Raw genomic sequence first — 24090 nt, 5'->3', positions numbered from 1 at the left:
AATCTCATCATATACACAGAAAGTTGACAACATAACAGAAAGACTAGATAAAAGGTAAGATTAGAAGATCTGAGATTCATAAAGATAAAAGGAAATTTTATAAAGATAAATGAAAAATTTTCTTAATTATCGCTTGGATTTTTATAATTGGATATCCTACCAGTAGCTTCTGTTTATTTATTTATTTTATATTATAACTTTTTTTTGACAGTACATATGCATGGGTAATTTTTTACATTATCCCTTGCACTCCCTTCTGTTCTGCATTTCCCCTCCTTCCCTCCACCCCCTCTCCTATATGGTAGGCATTCCCATACATATTAAATATGTTATAGTATATCTTAGGTACAATATATAAGTGCAGAACCGAATTTTTTGTTGTTGTTGTTGCAAGGGAAGAATTGGATTCAGAAGGTAAAAATAACCTGGGAAGAAAAAAAAAAATGCAAACAGTTTACACTCATTTCCCAGTGTTCCTTCTCTGAATGTAGCTGATTATTTCCATCATTGATCAATTGGATCTGAGTTAGATCTTCTCTTTGTTGAAGATATCTACTTCTATCAGAATACATCCTCATACGTTATTGTTGTTGAAATGTATGATTTCCTGGTTCTACACATTTCACTCAGCATCAGTTCATGTAAGTCTCTCCAAGCCTCTCTATATTCATCCTGCTGGTCATTTCTTAACCACTCGGCCACCTCATTCCCGCTGGTCATTTCTTACAGAACAATAATATTGTATAACATTCATATACCTTAATTTACCCAACCATTCTCCAATTGATGGGCATCCATTCGTTTTCCAGTTTCTAGCCACCACAAAAAGGGCTGCCACAAACATTTTGGCACATACAGGTCCCTTTCCCTTCTTTAGTATTTCTTTGGGATATAAGCCCAGTAGTAGCACTGCTGGATCAAAGGGTATGCACAGTTTGATAATTTTGGGGGCATAATTCCAGATTGCTCTCCAGAATGGTTGGATTCTTTCACAACTCCACCAACAATGCATCAGTGTCCCAGTTTTCCCACATCCCCTCCAACATTCATCATTAATTTTTCCTGTCATCTTAGCCGATCTGACAGGTGTGTAGTGGTATCTCAGAGTTGTCTTAATTTGCATTTCTCTGATCAATAGTGATTTGGAACACTCTTTCATATGAGTGGAAATAGTTTCAATTTCATCATCTGAAAATTGACCATTTATCAATTGGAGAATGGCTTGATTTCTTATAAATTAGAGTCAATTCTCTGTATATTTTGGAGATGAGGCCTTTATAAGAACCTTTAACTGTAAAAATGTTTTCCCAATTTGTTACTTCCCTTCTAATCTTGTTTGCATTAGTTTTGTTTGTATAAAAGCTTTTAATTTGATGTAATCAAAATTTTCTATTTTGTGATCAATAATGATCTCTAGTTCTCCTTTGGTGACAAATTCCTTCCCCCTTCACAAGTCTGAGAGGTAAACTATCCTATGTTCCTCTAATTTATTTATGATCTCGTTCTTTATACCTAAATCATGGACCCATTTTGATCCTATCTTAGTATGTGGTGTTAAGTGTGCCTAGTTTCTGCCATACTAATTTCCAGTTTTCCCAGCAGTTTTTGTCAAATAATGAATTCTTATTACAAAAGTTGGGATCTTTGGGTTTGTCAAACACTAAATTGCTATATTTATTCACTATCTTGTCCTGTGAACCTAACCTATTCCACTAATGAACTAGTCTATTTCTTCAGTAGCTTCTGTTTAAACAAGCCTTCTTCCTAATTTCAGTATTTCTATCAATGACACCATCCTACCAGTGACCAAGGTTTGAAAACATGCAGTCCTTTTCAATTTCTCCCCTTTCTCTCAATAAATATCCAGTTGCCAGATCCTGTTGACTCTATTAGAACTATCTCTAGTCATCCTGATCTAGATCTTGCCTCTAGACTCAAGATGACTTTGGAGGAGAAAGTGACATTGGTAACCTTCCACAGCCTCCCTCACTTAAATCCAATTCACTTGCATGTCATGGCATCATTTCCCTGATGTCATGGAATTCCTCCAGAATGAAGGACAATCTCTCTGTGAGTTAAGAGGAAGAGCTGCTCCTCTGGGAACCCGACTGGGACTGGCCAGTTGGGCAACAATGAACTCTAGGTAGTATTTTAAGATTGGCTTAACTTACCTATGAGAAATCGGTATCTCTCCAATTAGAGGTAAATTGTAGTGTGTGTGTGAGATCAAGTGTGATCCCAAGCATTTTATACTATTTATGGTTACTTTAAATGGAATTTTAGTCTTTGCTAGATTTTGTTTACAGAAACTTTTGATTTATATGAGTTTTATATATGCAACCTTCCTTGTTTCAATTAGTTTTCCAGGTGACTCCCTAGGGTCCTATAAGTAAACTGTATCATCTGCAAAATGAATGCTTTATTTATTCTCTCAATATCTCTTATTACTATAATTAGCATTTCTAATATTATATTAAATAGTGATGGGATAATGTATATTCTTGTTACATCCTTTATGTTATTTATAAAGGAAGCCTACAGTTTATCCCCATCACAAATGATGCTTTTATCAAATATGTAATATTTATCACCTTGATAAAAGATGTTTTTTCCTATGCTTTCTAATATTTTAAACAGGTATACCTTATCAAACTTTTTTTTTGCACCTACTGATATAAATATGATCTTTGATTATTTATGTCAATATGGTCAAATATGCTTATAGTTTTTCTAATAATGAATAAACTGTATCCCCAATATAAACTTAGCCTGATCATAGTTTAAACTTTGTGATGGTATTATAATCTTTCTAACATTTTATTTTAAATCTTTGCATCAATATTTATTAGGGATACTGGTTTATAATTTTTTCTCTTTTGGTTTAGGTTATCAAAACCTTATTTGTATAACAGAAGGAATTTGGTGTAGGACTCCTTCATTTCCTGTTTCTTTCAGACAGCTGAAGACTGGAATTATTCTATAAATGTTTGACAGAATTTACTTGTAAAGTCTTCTTGTAGATCTTTTTTCCCCTCTAGAAGTTTTTTTTAATAGCTTTTTCTTAGGTAGAGTTAAGTCCATTATTTCCTATTCTGTTAATGTGAAACTATAACTTAATTATGAATTTCTCACATGAGAAAATGAAACTTAAGGAAAAAGGAAAAAACAGTAGAGGATAAGATTGATTGATGATGTCATGGAAATAACAAACATGAGCAATGGCGCTGAGATCAGGAGGACCAGAGTTCAAATCCTACCTCAGACACTTAACATTTACTTAGCTACATGACCGGGGCAAGTCACAACCCCAATTGCCTCAAAAAACCCAAAACTAAACTAAAACAAAAAACCCAAACATGAATTTGGACAGACTTTGAGAGATAGTGGAGGATAAATCATGATGTCAGAGTCAGACATGAGTAAATAACAATAAGAATAATTGAATAAACTTAAAAGGAAGAAATATAAGCAAATCTACAAAGAATATAAAACAACACTCACAAAGCAGCTAAAGAACTTGTTTTTATTGTTGCAAATTTATACTAGGAAGTCAACATTTAATTTTATAATCCATTGACCATAAACTTTATAAAATGTTAAAATCCTTAAGTTGTACATTAATGTCTTATGTACCACCCTCCTTCAAGTCTGAAGAAAAATATTATTGAATTCCATAGTCAGCAGTCTCACTGACAACTCTTTCTCTGAAGTCTAATATTTATTTAGCTTAGAATTAATAATGGCCAGTATCAAACTGGCCTGAAACCTGATTGTGTTCCTGGCTCAGGAAAACCTGTTCAAAGTAATTTAAATCCTTAGTGAAAAACAAAAAACAAAACCTAAAAGTAGATGCCTTTTAGATAAAATGAATTCACTTCCCACATAAAGATAAAATGAACTTTTATAAATTTTGTCCAGATTATGGTGGGTTTTATCAACTTCTATTTTATTTCCAAAATACCTGATTAAATTATTACTCGCAAGTAATTTACATACAGATTTTTAAAAAGTTTTCCCAACATTTAAAATGGTTAAGGAAATCACATAACATTGGAAATTGTGAAAGTACACTGTACATATTGCACCTTTCTGTAAAGTTGGGCAACTATTTCCCACGGCAAGAAACTACTGAATGTATGTCTTATATGTATAGGTACTTAATTTCCCCCCCTGAAAATGTCAATGAAACTAGCAAAATCAGGATTTAATGGATTTCATTCTTTAAGAATTGTTTTTTAATAATTTAAGAAGAAAATTCTCAGGTATTGAAGAGTTGATGCATATCAAAGATTAAAAAGATTCTTAAATTATGCATCATGTTTCCTGTTTAAGCTTTCCCTCCCTTAATCCCAAATTTAATAACTGTAATTTTAATCTAAATGCAAACAAAGATACCCTCTTGAAATAGCTATTCAATTTGAAGTATCTATTTGTAGCTATCTGTTTGTACTTTAATTTACAGAAATGTCTGCAATCAAAAGGGTCTTAATTTTTTCTAGAGCCAAAGTGAACAAAAAACTTAAGTTATTTAACTATTTCACAAAAATAAAAACACTTCCCAGAATGCTTGACAGAAACAAGCTATTCATTCCCATTTGTGTTCCACTAAAGACATTATCGAAACCGGTTCATTTCTTTAGCACAGCAAAAACACCAATGTTTTTATTCCAAATAGTCCACTTTGAAGGTCTTCGGAATGTTTTAAGACTGGCTGTAGCTAGAATTTTGACTTCCATTTGGACCCTGTTCTCCTTCACTGTTCAAGTAAAAGGAAATAGGTTTTAAAAATTAAAAGTACAACAGTTTGATAAATCCTTAAAAAAAAAAAAAAGATATTGTTATTATAACCCTACTTGACAATTTAATGCAAAATTATTTAAAAATTCAGGCAGCCAATTTTTGGTCTCAGATTTTTACCTACAGGACAAATTGAGGTCAGATCAAGAAATGAAAATTAATTTTTGGTTTCATCATGTTAGGTTTCCATCAAATATAGCACAGATCTGTCCTGGAAAAGGTTTTCTTTAAACTTCATTTCCTTCTATCAAATCTTATTTCCAACAAACCATTTCTATATATTGATCTAAAGAAAAAATTAAATCACATTTAATAAGGTAATTTTAAAAATAAATCACAAGAAAACATACTGAAAACTCAAATCTCCCCCAATATTAAAAAATAGAAACATTGCAAATATCAGAAACTGTGGCACAAGTGATGTTCATAACTTAGGCCCTATTTGTTGAATATCAAAATTTTTTTGTAATAAATGAGCCTAATAGATAATAGTTTAATGATTTTCTGGACAACAGCTTGTATGATTTAACTCTTCCTAAAACTTTCAATATTCATATTTGAAATCATTATTAGTAAGAACTTGGAAAACCATCATGTAATGTGACAAGCTATCATTTAAATGTTTTCTGATTACGTGATACAAAGCAGGTGTAGTTTCTTTAACTTTTTGTCCTGCTGTTTGATCTTACCTAGCTATACTGGTTCCTAAATTTATTTAGTCCTTTTTCCCCTGGGACTACACCAGTTGCCTTGCAACACATTTATGACAGTACTGCAAATTTTTTGCAAGGAGTAATCTTTTACTGAATTTCAATGATTTTACATAGGGGAAAATTAGAAGGATTGTAAACACATTTAGCCAATTCACCTTGAAGATCCCATTTAATTGATCTCTAAGTGTAGGATCATTATCCCAGGCATTTTCTGGCATATCTCTAGGTGGGTTCTTTACAATTCATGCCTTCAAGGCGACATGTCTTGAACTATAGGTCAAGTCCAACTATCACAGTTTTAGGGAGATAGTCTGTTTCTCTAGTTGGATTTACTAGGATGGCAAGGAATCTGTTAAAGATGAACAATGTTGTTGACAAAACTAATTTGGTCACATTATGTTTCAAAAGCAGAGGGGAAATCTTTGTTTTCAACTGAAAGACTGAAATGAAATTCAATCAAGTAAAAGATAGGCAGAGGAAAAGGAAAAGGAAATGAACAGAAACATGATATTAGAAGGTATATGAAGAGAACAATGAGAACTCCAGTTTGGCTAGGATGTATAGGGACAAGATGTATTGTATATAGATCCACTATATCATAGGACCACTAACAAATTCTTTAAACCTAAAATTTAGATAAATTGCATTAACTCCTGGTTTTTAAATCCCAGTTAAGTTCAAAATAATGTGTAACGGTAGCCATTTCTTGAAGGTTATCTAAAATATCACTGTCATGACTATAGTGAAATTTCTTTAAAGATTAATGTATTTGGTAAATATAAATCAAGTAATTTTTTAAAAGCAATTTTTTACTAGTTATTTGTATTGGGGAAACTTGAACTCAACTGCTCAATATAATCTATCATAATACTTATAATGTTGAATGAAATAGATTATATAAAATGAAATCACCAATTAAATTCCATAGCATACCTGTTTGGAGGTGGTTTTGGTTTAGGCATCTTACTAAGGATAGTTGCCATCTCTTTTCTTTCATCAAAATTCTTCCATTGCTCATACAATTTTAAAATAACCCTGATTATTTCCAAAATCTGAAAAAAAATTCCAAGATTGATAACTCAGTAGCTACAACATACATTCTATAGTATGAAGAAAAAAAACAACACAAAATCTGTGCATTTGTCAGAACACAGAAAAAAAAGATGAAAAATGAGATAAAGGTCAGCAAACTCTAACACATTTGAAAGGGTTTTTATAATCACACTTTTGACAGGTTACTTACTACTCCTCCTTTTCACGCAAAATATATTATAGCATTTATTTCTTACCTCCATCTACTTAAGTACTGAAACTACAAGAAAAAGCACTGTAGTTTTCTACTGTAGAGACTTCTAGTCTCAAACCACTTAAATGGAAAACAGAGAAATAACTAAGTAGGCTCTGATTCATCTTTTCAGCCCTCTCAAAGTTCATCAATCTAAAACTTCACATTGGTTGTCATTCTTGCCTAGATGACTCTAATCTTTAACATAGCATAATAAATTCCTATGGTTTTGCTGCTTATCCAAGACTCTAATGGAGTAGGGTTAAAAGGGGAGCAGCATACATTTTTTTGGGAACTATTCATTCAAACATAAATATAAAATATGCAAGTAGATATATATTATACACATACACTAAAAAGTCACAATGAAAAATAATCTTCAACCAGAAGTACCCACCATATTTAGCCCTAAGCCAAAAAAGGCAATTATCACATAGAATCAACAATTTTTTGGTGTGGGCTAAATTTCTGTTTTTTAAGTTTTTAGCTATTAATCTACTTACCAAAGTAGTTTTTAAAATACCTTAATATGCTATAATAAGCAAATAAAATCTTAATTAAAAAAAATTCAAGTTGACAGAGCAAGAAAACACAAAAGAATACCTTCTCCATATCAACAGAAAGCTCAGCAAACCACTGTCGAGCATCCTTCTGTTGTACAACACAGGCTACATGTAGGCAAGCTGGAAAAGAGGGGGGGGGGGGAGTTTGTGTTTTGTTTTTTAAACCACACATATAAAAATCCATGGTCTTACAAATACAAATGAAGTTATTTTAAATTATACTTTTTAATATCTCCTCTTCTCAAAAGACATTAACTATTCCCTAAGTTTGGTTTAATATAAACATCATTACAATATAGATTATTGAGCTGACCTAAGGGAACAATAAATATCAGTCTTGCTCCTCACCACTGTACTATCAATAGAGATTTTGTCACAAGAGGAAGACTGAAGAATGAAATGGAATATAAGGAAATTTAGCAATCCCAGGGCAATGTAATATAGATGGCAGGCAGTTGCTATGGGACTCAGAGATTAACTTACCTACTGGTATGACCTTAGTCTAGTAGTTAAAAAATTAAAATTGCAACCTGTTTGGGATGCATTAATCGGCAAAAATGTTCCCTTTAATTTCTTCTGAGTTATAAAAATCCTCCCAACTTTCTACATAAGCATCACATAATGAACACTAAACATACATGAGTAGAATTTAGTGTTATAGCAAAGAAAAATAAAATTAGCCTAACAGATTTAATAATATACCTTGAAGAAGATAGGTAATTTGGAGGATAAAAAGGCTCAAAGACAAAATTTACTGACTTCATAATTATGTTTAAGCCTGGTTTATAGTTATGGTTTTGCTCCTATCCTACTACCTTAAAGACACAAATTCCAGATCTCCTTGGGACCCAGATCTCTAACAGAGTAAAAAGGAAGGGAATAATCATTTAAATGATGTCTATTATGTATTAGATACTATATTAAGCGGTTAAAAAACCAACACCTCCCTCCCCCAACCTTCAAGTATCTCGTATTTGATTCTCATAATAACCTGGGAGGTAGGCGCTATTATTATCCCTTTTTTCAGATGAGCAAACTAAGGCAAAAAAGAGATTACGTGATATGCCCAATGCAGCACAACTAGTAAGTGACTTGAGGCTTGATCTGAACTTAGATCTAGAAAGACTCAATTCCCAATGCTCTATTCTTTTAAGTATGTACACTTATGCCTCAGAAAGTTATTGAATTGTGTATACCCCCTCTGACCCAATGATACTACTAAGTTTATATTCTCCCAAAGAGGTCAAAGATTTTTTGAAAAGACTATTATATACAAAAATATTTATAGCAGCTCTTTTTGTTATAGCGAGGGACTGAAAAATAATGACATACTTATAAACTGGAAAATGACTAAAATAAGCCATGGCACACAAATATAATTGAATTTCAATTGCATTCCAAGAAATGAAGAAAAGGACAGCTGCAGAGAATTAGACTTGTATGAAGTGAAACAAAGTGATCAGAATGAGGAGAAAAGTTTATATAATTACAACACTGTAAAGAAAAACAACTTAAAAAGACTCAAAAATTCTGATCAATACAATGACTAACCATGATTCCAGAGTACTTTTGAAGACTTGATGAACTCAAGATGCAGAATGAAACTTACATATTTGAACAAAACCATTTTGTGAATCTGTTTTGTTCTAAGTGTCATGTGTTTCCCCCCTACCTTGCCCCCACTACCCATTGGGGGGGTGAATGTGAGATGGACAAAAGATAGTGATGGGGTTATTAAAAGAGGGTCATTGAAAGTTTTTTTTCCTTTTTTTAAATAATTCATCACAAAGATGATAATGAGCCAAGATAAAAAAACTAAGAGGAAACAATATAGTCCGGCTCCCATCACAACTACTTCAGTAACAATCTAGAACACCAAACTTATCTGCAATTAAAAATCAAAGGAGACATTTCAGTGGGTAACCTTTCTAGCCTAAGACCACCAATACAACCTACAAGCAAGTGAATGCTTGAACAGATCATATACTCAGTATGCAGAGTTTTGAGCTGGGCCTGCAATGTAGGATTGGCCACAGCTGATTTTATACTCAGATTCAGCCCCAGGCAGGCAGTATAAAGTCTCCCAGAAAAGCAGGATCCACAGATTCAGTCCCCTGATCTCCTACTAAACCAGCCACATGGGGCTGACCATAGTAGGTTAATGGGAAAAGGTAAAGAAAACAACTGAAACACTGTTAAGTAAAGCCTCAGAGAAAAGCATGTGTTGGCCATTAGGAAAAAAAAAAATCCAGAAGGAATGATGAAAAAAAATTTAATTATTCCATGAAACAAGAAATAATAAAAACTCATGATCTGCCTATATTCCCTGCCCCAGCAAAACCTAGACCTTACATTAAGAAATCATGAAAGAAAACTACCCAAATTTTAGAATTAGAGAGCAAACTGCAAACAAAACTTACTGATCACCTTCTGCAACAACCTCTAAAATGAAAACTCCCAGGAATGCTATGGTAAAAACCAGAGTTTCTAGGTTTAAAAGGGTGTTTTATAAGCAGGCAGAAAAGAGTTTACCACCAGAATCACATAGCTACTATGATTCAATAGCTACTACTATAAAGAAGTGAAAAAACACAATATTTCAAAAGGTAAAAAACTTGCATACAATCCCCTACTGCAGAAAAAAATAGATCTTAAATGAAACTGAAGTTTTTCAAGCATTCCTGATGAAAAATGATAAGAGCACTGAGTAGAAAACTATGAAATGCTAACATGGGAATAAAGAGAAACATTAAAAAGTAAATATGAATAAGTAATTATAAAGAACTGAACAAGGATGAATGATTTATATTTTAGTATATGAAATCTGTCATGTAATATAAATGGTTCACCACAAAATAAATCAATGAACTTATATCTACTTACCTAAAGCTATCATGAAAGGAGGATACAGCAGGCAAAGATCCGTTCTGTAGGTATCATTGACTATCCTCCTATACAAACATAAATCATAGTTATTACTGAAAAGAGAAACACAACATATGATTTGTACATTTATTTTCAGAGATGATTTATTTTCATCTCCCTATACACAACTAAGGATCTTGTCTAAATGGCGCTTTGGACATAAAACACAAACACTGAAGTTATAGAAATAAGTTAGCAAATGTCATTTCAATTGTATTTGTAATTAAATTTAGGTCCAGGTAAAAGGTGGTTTTTTTTGTTTTGTTTTGTTTTGTTTTTTTCCCCCAAATTCCAAAAAATTATAGAATTTTTTAAAATGCACTTATATGTGGGTGGGTGTGGTTTTCAAAATTTCAAAAATAAAGAAATTAAATAGGGATATTTACAAAGAATTATAACAGTATACTTGAATATGTTTTGGATGTAATTAAAAATGTTTTTCTGATTATATTACAGGCAATTTTAGTTTTATAGTGTTGAAAAGGTAGTTATTTAAACAGGAATAATTAACACATTAACATCAAAGATAATTAAAATTAGTCTTCTTTTTAGTACATGTAGTTTTTAAATATTTTAAATATTAGTGAAATTCAACTCAATATCTTTAACATATCGTAATTAAACAATTAGGAATTTTACCCACATAAGAACATTTTGCTAGCTTTGTAAAAAACAAAACACAAAATCTCCACATAGGTAGTTAGCCTTTCTATCTAATCATATGTTACACTATTGATAACTTCTGTTCTAATTACCATGCAAGGGGAAGCAACATGTCTTCTTGGCCCATGTCCTGCACATACTGGAGCAAAGGTCTATAAGGATGATACACTATCAAGCAACAATCCTAGAAACAGTTTGAAAAATATGTGTATGTATAGTCAAATTTATTACAACATAGAAACACACTAAAACCCACTTGAATCCTAAATTTTAAAAAATGAATTTGGGATTTCTCTAAGTCATGTTTGCTTCCCTTTTAGTTTCAAAAATAAGAATATGTCAACCCTAACTTCTGCTTTAATAGTGAAGGTAGTACTCTCTCTGGAATATACCTTGGTAAATCGGTTGGCAGCCAGTCAGCATCCATTCCCTTAGAGACTCAAAGTGTCACATCTGCAACACACTAAAACCTCTTATTAGCCTATTAAACCATAATTTTCAACTGGAGGAACAGAATTCTGCCAAGACATAATCTATCTTTATATGACACCACACACATACTCAAAATTGTGCAAATAATTTCAATGGTTTAATGTCTTCACTGGTTTGCTTTTTCATTCTTTTACTGTCAATGACAATAATGTAAAAAAATTTTCCTAGCTCATTTAACACATACAAATGAAGAATATTTTGCAGTCTCTAGAGATGATGTGGACTGCAGTACTACCAGGCCACTTGTAACTACTCTGCTACCACAAATCATTTGAGGACTTTAGAAAAGCACACCTGCATGTATCCCTCTCTTAAAGTTCAGGTTTTCTATCACTATGGTTTTGAAACTTAACTTTTAATTATTTTGTTACTAGAAGGAAAATTCAGGCACTTACCATTAGTTCTAAAAGGTAGAATTCACATTCTAATATCTGTTTTAAAAAAATAGGATTTTATCAAATTTTCACAAGATCATAAATTAGATATTACATGTCTACTTCATCTTATTAACATCATATGGACATATTGTATTTTATTGCATGATACTAAAAGAAAATGAAAAGAAATAAAATACTTGAATGTGACTTTTCTGATTATTCTTAGAAAATGTTTGTCTTCATGAAATGCTTTCCTAAGAAATATATCTGTCCTATAGATATCTTTGCTTTACATCTTATAAATAGATTACATGCAGGACTTTTAAAATATCCCCAATAATCCATGCATCCAAAGTATTCTGAAATGCTATAATGCTTCTTTTTTTTAAATTTTTTAAAATTAATTTTATAATTATAACTTTTTTTGATAGTACATATGCATAGGTAATTTTTTTACAACATTATCCCTTGTACTCCTTTCTGTTCGAATTTTCCCCCTCCTTCCCTCCACCCCCTCTCCTATATGGTAGGCATTCCCATACATATTAAATATGTTATAGTATATCCTAGGTACAATATATATGTGCAGAACCAAATTTTGTGTTGTTGTTGCAAAGGAAGAATTGGATTCAGAAGGTAAAAATAACCTGGGGAGAAAAAAAAAATGCTAACAGTTTACACTCTTTCCAAGTGATCCTTCTCTGAATGTAGCTGATTATTTCCATCACTGATCAATTGGATCTGAGTTAGATCTTCTCTTTGTTGAAGATATCTACTTCTATCAGAATACATCCTCATACGTTATCGTTGTTGAAAATGTATAATCTCCTAGTTCTGCTCATTTCACTCAACATCAGTTCATGTAAGTCTCTCCAAGCCTCTCTATATTCATCCTGCTGGTCATTTCTTACAGAACAATAATATTGTATAACATTCATATACCTTAATTTACCCAACCATTCTCCAATTGATGGGCATCCATTCGTTTTCCAGTTTCTAGCCACCACAAAAAGGGCTGCCACAAACATTTTGGCACATACAGGTCCCTTTCCCTTCTTTAGTATTTCTTTGGGATATAAGCCCAGTAGTAGCACTGCTGGATCAAAGGGTATGCACAGTTTGATAATTTTGGGGGCATAATTCCAGATTGCTCTCCAGAATGGTTGGATTCTTTCACAACTCCACCAACAATGCATCAGTGTCCCAGTTTTCCCACATCCCCTCCAACATTCATCATTAATTTTTCCTGTCATCTTAGCCGATCTGACAGGTGTGTAGTGGTATCTCAGAGTTGTCTTAATTTGCATTTCTCTGATCAATAGTGATTTGGAACACTCTTTCATATGAGTGGAAATAGTTTCAATTTCATCATCTGAAAATTGACCATTTATCAATTGGAGAATGGCTTGATTTCTTATAAATTAGAGTCAATTCTCTGTATATTTTGGAGATGAGGCCTTTATCAGAACCTTTAACTGTAAAAATGTTTTCCCAATTTGTTACTTCCCTTCTAATCTTGTTTGCATTAGTTTTGTTTGTACAAAAGCTTTTAATTTGATGTAATCAAAATTTTCTATTTTGTGATCAATAATGATCTCTAGTTCTCCTTTGGTGACAAATTCCTTCCCCCTTCACAAGTCTGAGAGGTAAACTATCCTATGTTCCTCTAATTTATTTATGATCTCGTTCTTTATACCTAAATCATGGACCCATTTTGATCCTATCTTAGTATGTGGTGTTAAGTGTGGGTCCATGCCTAGTTTCTGCCATACTAATTTCCAGTTTTCCCAGCAGTTTTTGTCAAATAATGAATTCTTATTCCAAAAGTTGGGATCTTTGGGTTTGTCAAACACTAGATTGCTATTTTTATTCACTATCTTGTCCTGTGAACTTAACCTATTCCACTGATCAACTAGTCTATTTCTTAGCCAATACCAAATGGTTTTGGTGACTGCTGCTTTATAATATAGTTCTAGATCAGGTACAGCTAGGCCACCTTCATTTAATGTTTTTTTCATTACTTCCCTTGAAATTCTCGACCTTTTGTTCTTCCATATGAATTTTGTTGTTATTTTTTCTAGGTCATTAAAGTAGTTTCTTGGGAGTCTGATTGGTATAGTACTAAATAAATAGATAGTTTAGGGAGAATTGTCATCTTGATTATATTCACACAGCCTATCCAAGAGCACTTTATAATGCTTCTTAACTTATTATGAATATATCAATGTTACACTATAAAATTGTAAGGAAATACTAAAAATGAAAAGAAACCAGATAACTTAATCCCAAACACTCATGATTTCAACAGTATAGGTATTTCCTGCACTAATGTGAATTACAGCCCATTATAAATTGAGGGAAGATAATCTCTGAGTAGCTGCAGTCAAAAAAACCCACAAAAACAAACAAAAAAACCCATTACCTGATGGCTACTAATTTTCTGGTGATAAGTATCTTCATATTTAACTAGGCTTGTTTTTGGCAACAGACACATTATTTTGATGTATACTTAAAACTTTTCAAGTTCAACAGAACCTCTTAGAGCTAATTAATTACATAGCTTTAAAGAACGTAGGGTCAGATCCATGCCATGAAGATGTATGTGGCAGGTGAAATCTGTAGAAAATGGGAGAATCTTGCTCAAGGGCTAAAGAGATGGCAAGAAAGATTCATAATAATCCATTGTATCAAGACAATGAATATGGAAAAAATTATAAAAGCATTCACAAGGCTATTGTCATGAAATTTTTTAATACAATAGAAATTCTACAACTTAAACTCAAGACTTCTATAGCCTTTTCTATAGTTTCACATTTTTTAGAATTCTTTTATAAGATAGTTATTCCAACACTAATAGCTTTAATATGATTTGAATATGTGGTCTTATTTTTATATAGCATACTTACATGGTTCATCCTATAAGGGAATTCCTTTGGAAAGGCATATGAAAATCTAGTTTTTACTGCAGAAAACAAACAAACACCAACTTAAACAGAGATACTATTAAATGAAAATTGAACCAAAATTTTTTTAATTTATTGGAATACACTCTATCTGTGCCCATAAGAATTACACTCAATTTTTATATCATGCAAATTTATGAATTTCACAAACTTTATGAAATTCATAGACTTAAGTTCCAAATTATTTTCTTCGATTCATGATATTCCCTTTTTGGCTCATAGTAGCAGCTTTTATAGAGCTTTCTCATGTAACATTCTATTTGAAATTCATAGTAAATTAAAAGTACTTCATATCTAATTATTATATGGACCTTAGGCATATGGCTTAACTCCTTGGTCACAATTTTTCCATCTGTGAAACACTGGAATCAAATTAAATGATCTTTGATCTCTAAAATTCCAAAACTTGAATATCCAATGACATCAGAATGAATGAAAATACTCTAAATTTTCATATATTTATTTACCAATAACTCTAATATTCCTACTGGTTATCAATCATTACTAAATATTTCTTATTTAGGCAAAATTATAGAGATTCAGGACCTTTTATATGGCTTTGGGAAGTGAGACTGGGAAACATACACTTCATTATTTTATCATTAAATTATAATAGTTGATAAAATATTCAAAATAATCATGCAGTATTAATAAAGTAGAAGCATTATTTCTCCTTGTAAATATAATCTCATCATAAAATCTTCCAATCTTCTTTAATAATGTTAAAGAGAATTTTATAAACTTCAGTTTTTGCTATTAGAAATATAAACAGTACTCATTTCATATCCAAAGGGCTCTATACTAATATTTTAAAAATAGGTTTTTCCAGGTGATCATTCAACACTTTATACTTTTATATTTGTTAATACATGAAGCAGAAGTTGAATAGCTGAATAGCTAACCCAAACATCTCAAAATTCTGCAGCTAAACTAAGTAGTTAATCACATTCCTAATGATGAAATCAAAACTAGTCTTACAATTTCCATATACGGGTCCTAGTTTTTTCCTTCAGAGACAAGCAGAATAAAACTATTTTCTGATAATTTTTTGTGGGTAGACATACACACACAGATATATATATATATATATACATACACACACACACATACACACACACACACACTTTAAAAACTGCTACCATTTATGTAGCACCTACCATATACCATCAGTTTCTTGAATTGATTCTCAGGTGACTTAGTAAATAGTCCTATAATTATTCTGATTGCCTTCCTCAGAACAAACTCCATGTCATTAATTCTTTCTAAAATGTACCCAGGATACAACAACATATGTGACCAAGGCAGAGCAAAGAGGGATTATTACTTCCATCAAGATGGATAATAGTAACTAGTTACTAACTAGAAATAGTTACTATTATCTCTATTAATATCAATTATGATGCTATTCTTTGGAAGTTGAATCAAAACTTCTTAAATAGTTTTGAAGGTAAAAATGATCCTACACTATGGAAATTAGCCTGGCTAGTGGGTCTTTAAAAAAAAAAAAAATCCTCTTTCTGTTTCTCCTTGTAGAAAGTAGAACAGAATTCAGATCTCTGACCAAAGGGCCACAGACTAAATAATTAATAAAATCGATTAACTGGTTGACTGACCAATAAAGTACATGGCAACATATGGGAAAATTGTTCCCTAGTTCCCTAACAAAAAATAATACTATAGTATCTGAAGAAAAATAGTATACCATATCCTTAAAGAAAAATGCATGATTAGATATAAGGATATAATAAAATGCATTTCAGTTAAGTAAAATTTATGAACCATGTTTTCACTTAAATTAAGTGCATAGTTTCTTTGAATTTATTTTTGTTGGATTTAATGGGAATTCTAATTCTACTTAAAGTATTGTCACTGAGATAACACTAAAGATGGCTAAAAAAAAATTATTGATGGATTAAAAGCAAAAACATTTCTTTGTAAATGCAGGAGACTTACAGTAACTCATTATCTTCAAACCTTAATGTGTGACAGTGCCCCATAAAATGAAGAATGATTAGATCCTCTAAGTCTTTCTTGAGTAGCTTCCTGATAGATTTTTTTTGTACTTACATACAGAAGTAGCAGCAGAAATCAACCTTGTATTTGAAACTACTCCAAATTCCTTTAAGAGGAAAAAAATAAAAGAATTAATGAGACCCTTAGTCAAAATGATCAGCATATGAGTATTTCAGGTGTGATGTAGACTACTTTTCCATTTTTCTGCTAGATTTAGATATACTGTTCTTATTAACTTTTCCTATTTTGAGCTATGAAATGATTATCATGAACTACCACATAACATTCATTGTCTGAATTTATAGTATTAAATGTAATATAAACAAAAACTATACAATACTTAATACTGTCAAAAGACACAATAAAACCATAGTCTTTTACCTATAATTGAAATGCTGTTTTAACAACCTGGCTAACTTTCTGTGAAAACAATAATTTTTATTTTTCCAGGCTGAAATATCAATTATATCTCCTACATAGTTGAAATTTGATTAAATCATAAAGAATATTACTTTATATATTCAATGTCAAATTATTATCCTCTCTGAATTGATTAAAACATGTATAAATATTTTCTCCAAGATAACAGTTCCATTTCCAGATCTGTCACTCGGCAAATTTTGCTTCCCATTTCTTTTTGATCTTGTTTAAGCTGCATTTTATCATATCATGTTCTTTAAAGATTTAAGAATAAAACTAAATAGGGGTAGCTTGGTGACGTAGTGGATAGAGCACCAGCTCTCAAGTCAGGAGGACCTGAGTTCAAATTTGACCTCACGCTTAATACTTCCTAGCTGTGGGATCCTGGGCAAGTCACTTAACCTCAACTGCCTCAGCAAAATAAAGTAAAATAAAATAAAATAAAAATAAATATATAATCCAGATTCAACAAAAGCTTAAATACCCCAAATGCTACTTCATCAATCTACTATGTATATATCAATATACTATTCATCTACTATTCATACTACTATTCATCAATATACTATATATATCATCCAGCTTTTTTCTCAAATGAAAATTATGAAACTCTAATATTCATTATAATTATCACATGATAAGTTTCAGAATTTAATGACTATTATGGACAATACACTCAACTCTAAGACAAGATAGAAAGATTTGACCATTTTAATTTCACAGATTGTATTTATACAACTATCAGAAATTAGACATAATAGTCCTAGGTTTCAAGAAAGTATTTTATGGAGTAGAAAAGACCAAGTTAATTTTTCCATCATACTTGTTATAATATGAACATACATCCATAAAGAAAGACACTTATGATTAAATCTAAAAGACTATATGTGTTTTTGGCTGAATTGTCAAAATGAAAAATGCCCATAAAAGTCATATAACAAAATATATTTAATAAATATAAATAAAAATCCTTAAATAATACTATGAGATGGTACAGAGTTATGAAGAAATTCCTTCATAGTTTTCCACATTGTGTTGGAAGTAAAGTTCCATGTTAGTGAGTTCTGAAGGTCTGGCAAATATCTTTTCTTTTTCACTAAATAACTATGTCAAAAGTCTATATAAAGTATATCTCTTTTTCACTTTCTAAATATAGGTTTCCCTTGATTTAGTAAACCCAAATAAAACAATATAAAATTCATAATATTTTTGTTATATTTCAAATTACTTGCTAACATAAAATTAAAATCATACCTCTACTTTGGATGCCAAAAATACGCATGTAGGTGCCATTAATACAGGATCTATACTTTTCAAGGAATATCTAAAATGTCAATCAGAGATATCCATTATTCATCGAAAAATATATAAAACAATACTAGGAAAAAATCAATGCCTTATAGAAATGTAAAATTATTTTATACTAGAATTCAACTTCTTTAGGACTGCCTAGAGATGATTTTAAAAAACCCTTTAATCTTTGTTTAAAAAAAAAAAAAGTTCTATCACCATAGTAACAAAATAAATAGTCCTACCTGGCATAGAATCTTTTGAAATAGACTGTAGCAGTGGCAATAACTTGCTGTCTTAATTTAAGATGCTCACCCAATGCTTGAATAACTTTAAGGAAAAAAAAAACAAAAAACATGGTAATTATATAGCACATTAAAAAAAAAAAAAGCCTCAAAAGAAGTTTTAAGTTATAGCTACAATTGTTTTCAATATCACTAGTATAAAAGAGTTATATATTCAACTTAAATAATTTCTATAATCTAGGCGAATCAATTATCCTCTACCTTGTCTAATATCTTTTTTACAACGAAAACAACTACAGAGGATTAGGGAAAATGTCATGTTTTCACAGTTCCAAATGTAATTAATAACGCCTTATATTTAACTTCAAGTTTATAAAGCATTTTCTACAACAAGTGTATATTGTAACCCTCATTTCATATACCTAAGCTTTGGAGTCAGAAATTGAACCTAAGTCTCCTGATTTCACTGCAAGCTCTATGTTATATGAAAAACGTTAGAAAACACTGTGAAGAATTTGTTTGAAGCTACAAAAAATAAAAATAATGTGATTTTAAAAAATCCATTCCAAAAATTGTATTTATTTTTGTCTACTGAGAGAGGGAGGGAGACCAAAGGAAATTCATCTGTTCTTTAATAAAATATTTTTCAGCTGGTCAACAAAACACCCCGGTAGCTCTTAGAAAACCCTAAAGTAATACATATATTTGCGTACGTGTGTTATATCAATCAAGAGAAAGACAACAAAGAATAAGCAAACAAAAAATAGGCAGGTGGTATTATATATTCTGGGAAGATAAAAAGCCATGTGAGATGTGCTAATATAGAATAGGAAGCATGCTAATAGGGCAGAGCAAAACCTGCCTTGAGTATTACCTGTGATTGTATTAAGAGGTACTGATGGGTATAAAACCCCAGAGCTGTTCTGGCTGACATCTCAGAGGTAAGAAATAGGCAAAGAAAGGTCTTAGAACCAGACCAGAATTCTTTCTGACATTTTCAAATAAGGCTGTTAACTCCATTCCTCACCCCACCTCCCATACTTGTTGCTTTCTTCATCCTCTCCCCCTTTCCCCATCCCAACTTTTTAAAGATAAAAAGATTATGGGTAATTCACACTTAGACTTGGTATCCCTGAAATAGCAAATCAGAGCTCAAATCTGGCTCTAGACTTATATCCTTCATTATGGCAGCTAATAGGAAAGTGGAAAGCTAATATTTAGATTATCTAATTATCTATTCCAGGAGTCACCAGTTGTCTCTTTTCTTGTAAAGGATGAGAAAGTAACAGTTTTGATTGGATCATGACAATTAGAAGTGCTGGACAGAGAATATCAAAGAGCTATATTTTAGGGCAGAGAAACAAAATTAAAGCTACCTATCTAATACTGTTCATGAAATGCCATAGCTAAGGATTCTGGAGACAAAGCTTTTGATAATATTTGGCACTTCTTTTAAAAAGTTTTCAAATCAACCCAGCAGGCTTTTAGCATAGGCACAACATAACATTAATCTCAATGAATTTACTATTCTGGAAAGCTTTTATCTAGGAACAACATCACTTCGCTCCCTATATTTGGGAGTCTAGTTATACTACAAATATAACACAAGATTCTTCTACAAAACACCCACAGATTTGAGAATTGTCTCACAGGGATAAACCATTTATAGATTATCTTTAAAGTACTGGTTATAAAACAAAACAAACTGTAAATATGGCCTGAAATGGTCATGTAAAGAAATATTAATTCATATATGATCAATCTTATTTATTTATTTATTTATTTTTCCAAGAAAAAAATTTTTTATTTTTTTTTTTGTAATATTATCCCTTGTATTCATTTTTCCAAATTATCCCCTCCCTCCCTCCATTCCCTCCCCCGGATGACAGGTAATCCCATACATTTTACATGTGTTACAATATAACCTAGATAAAATATATGTGTTCAACTTTATTATTTAGACAAAAGTGAAAATAATTCTTTTTACCATTTGTAAAAAATATCTGCAGCTTCCAATACTCTTCTTCTGAGAGAAACTTTAAGTCCTTCTGGCGTTCCTTCAGCAGATCTTGTTTATCCAAAATCCATTGTAAACTTAAAAAACAAGACATTAAAACGTGCCATTGAACATCTATTAAGGCAATGAAGATAACATTTTTAAATTACAGGCTGCTAGTATTTTCTGAAACACACTTTGCATACAAGAAACATTCTTGAGAGAAAATATTTTTTCAACTATTTTAAAACTTGGATATTTTAAAATATTCTGATCAATAATGGAAATATTATTTACTCTTATTAATCTTTATCTTACTCAATGTCCTCAACTACTTATATTAGCTGATGTATGATTATTTCATTACCCTCCATCCCCACTCATCCTCTTTTAAAGGTCCTCATCATACTAAAAAAGAAAAAGGGTTTTTTTTAGCATAGATTTAGAGCTGAAAAGGACTTCAGAACTTATTATACTAAATCTTTTCATTTTATAAATGAGGAAATGGAAACCACCCATAGCATTGTGATTTATAAAAGACCACACAAGTAACAAGTAGTGAAAGCCGGATTTGAATTTAAGACTTCTGACTCCATCTTTACCACACTGTATTTCAATAAAAGAGTTGGCCCTCTAGGAGGGATATGGCTATAACTATGTACAGAAATGAAACTAACAATGCCTTAACAGATGAAGGTTGACTTTAGAAACACACTTCTAAAACTAATTTTCTTTTGTTAACTTGTCAAATAAGGCACCACTATAATTTAATAATTGTTTTGGAAACTGCATCTGAGAGTCACATTTCATTAAAATACATACATACATACACACACACACACACACACACACCCATCACTTATTCCTTCATGTCTTTTGTTCAGTCATGTCTCTTTGAGACCCCTTTGGAGTTTTCTTGCCAAAGAGAGTAGGTTGCCATTTCCTTCTCCAGATCATTTTACAGTTAAGTGAGTTGCTGAGGATCATACAGCTAGTAAGTTTATCTGAGGCCTTTCTGACTCTAGGCCTTGCATTCTATCCACTGTGTCTCCTAAATGACCCAACAACACTAACATTAAAAACTAGTGAGATATATTCCTATTTCTAGAGACCTAGAATAATTTTTGCTATCCACATTTGGTTGGCTAAGTTACAAAGAAAAAAATTGCATTCTTTCTTTATAATTAACTACTTAATTATCATTGTATTCTCTTCATCACTGACAAAAACTTATTAAAAAAAAGAAACAATACATAAGGAATTTCTTTATAATGTAGATTTGTCTCAATGTCTATAAGCTGGTGTATATATATGTATATACACACATATATATTTGTGTATTTGTGTATGAGTACATGTACATGTAAAAGTATGCATGCTGATTTTAAAACAAATTACAGAGATACTTTCGTAAAGGGCACTTAACCATACATAAGAGCTTGTTTTTAATTCTTGCTCTATTATAAACTGGATATGTGGTCCTAGGAAAGTCTTCCAAAGCATTTTCACCTGTATAAAGAGATAAAGCTTGCCATGAGAGTGGGAGGATCAACCAAAATAATCCTGTAAGGAACCCCCGGCGTGGAAACTCCCTCCAAAGAAAATTAAATTGCCAGTATTTTGTATGTTGTCAGAATTGCTCAGTTACTGAGAAACTATTTTCTACACAGCTACGACAGGACTTGAACTCAGGTCTTTCAGATCTCAAAACCAGTCTTCTATGCTCCATCTCAAGCTACCTCTCAATACCTGCCCATTACAAATACCAATTCTTCCCTTGTCAGGGTGGAAGGGGGGGGGAGAGGGGAAAGGGCTGTGGGACATAGGAAATTATATATATATATATATATAATTTCCTATGTCCCATATATAAATAAATATGTGTGTGTGTGTGTGTGTGTGTGTGTGTGTGTGTGTGTGTGTGTACATCCCTTTGTAAAAAGTCAAGGACTACACAAATACCGGGTATATCCCCGCAACTAGGTAGACAAAAGACCTTAGCACAAAAGTGCTCTCGATGTAGGTTGCCGCAGGAAGCAGTTGTCTTCAGTAATAGTTTTCAGGAAGGAACTACAGAGTGAACAGGAACAAGGAGACCCTCCTCCAGACTAGTTACTACTCCTCCTCGGGATGGCATATTGATGACAAAAGACCATGACTTCAACCCCAAAGAAGAATCCCTCGGCAGGCTGGGCAATGCACCCCACCGTATGGCCCTTCATGTAAAGGGTCTCCCCATCGCCCTCCTCTTTCCTAATAAGATCTCAGCCCCGTGTAGGGCATCTGTTCTTGCTACCTCCGCTCGGGTCCCCTCCCCGGCCCGGACTTCTCCATCACACATCCCCTCTACTCTTCCACCTTTTCTGCCCCTCCTCACACCTTCACTTCCCGGGGTCTGGGTGCAGCCACCTCCGCCAGTCCTCACCGAGGCCTGAGAGAAGGAAAAGATACAGGACGAAGGAAAACCCTACCCCGTTTCTAGGGTCCGCCACCTTCCTCTCAACCCCGCCTCCTGCTCCAGTCCTTGTCCCGAGGGACGCGGAAGAGACCGGGGGTCCGGCGACCAAGAGCAGCCGCAGGCCCATCCCCGCCGCAAAACAAGAGTCCGTCCAGGGAAGGAGGAAAGAGGACCACTTACTAGTGGGAGCTCTGCCAGAAGTTCCCTGCCATGGAGAGTGGCTTCCCCGGGGTGAAGAGCACCAGGCGACCGAGCGACCATAGACCCTGCCAGCGCCCGGCCAGCCGGCCCCGCTCCGCTCGGCTCCGCGGCGGCGGCGGGAGCGAAAGGAAGGGGAGAGCACCCGTCCTCCTCGGGGACCGCCCGGCAACACACCGCCGCACAAAGCCGTTCCCACAGACACAAGTTCCGGTCCGGCCGGGCGACACTCGAGCGAGAGCCTAAGAAGGAGAAGGCGAGGGGGCGGAGCCGCTGGGGAAGGTGCCGGAGCTCTCGTGGGCAGAGCCGTGAGGGCAGGTCTCGCGGGAAGCTTGCAAGCGACCGCTGCTCAGGAGCCGCCGAAGCTAGCAGGCACTGCGCAGGCGTCCCCGTACTGGGTCTCTCCACCGCCTTCCCCCACTCTCGCGCTCACTTTTGCGCGTGCGCGTGCGCACTGCTCGCCTCCTTGACTTTGTACGTGTGAAGCGTTACCAGAAGCATGGACTGTAGCTACAAACTCTGGGAAGAGAACGAAGTAGGGTTTGGGTCCCCGAAACATGCTGCTTGAAATAGTATTTCTCAGGGCCCGATCGAAGAAGGAGAGGCTTGTACAGTGACATACAAGAGTAACAGCCAAAGGACTCTTCTTCCTCTACCCAACTCCGATTCCATGTTGATTACTAGGACAATGA

General features: G+C 33.2%; 1 protein-coding gene across 1 annotated transcript; it reads right to left on the bottom strand.

Moving 5' to 3' along the window:
• Positions 1-3509: 3509 nt before the first annotated feature.
• On the bottom strand, positions 3510-23631 carry CCNC (cyclin C). Its single transcript, XM_074310221.1, has 12 exons — positions 23381-23631; positions 20734-20840; positions 18747-18831; positions 18466-18535; positions 16846-16897; positions 14722-14777; positions 11834-11869; positions 11039-11130; positions 10242-10309; positions 7399-7478; positions 6444-6562; positions 3510-4756 (listed from the first exon to the last, which is right to left on the bottom strand). The coding sequence occupies exons 1-12, from the start codon at positions 23410-23412 to the stop codon at positions 4702-4704; spliced, it is 852 nt and encodes a 283-aa protein (XP_074166322.1). The 5' UTR covers positions 23413-23631; the 3' UTR covers positions 3510-4701.
• Positions 23632-24090: the final 459 nt, after the last annotated feature.

This window comes from Sminthopsis crassicaudata, chromosome 4 (assembly GCF_048593235.1).
Source record: "Sminthopsis crassicaudata isolate SCR6 chromosome 4, ASM4859323v1, whole genome shotgun sequence".
NCBI lineage: Eukaryota > Metazoa > Chordata > Mammalia > Dasyuromorphia > Dasyuridae > Sminthopsis > Sminthopsis crassicaudata.
This window is presented reverse-complemented; position numbering and strand designations above follow the sequence as displayed.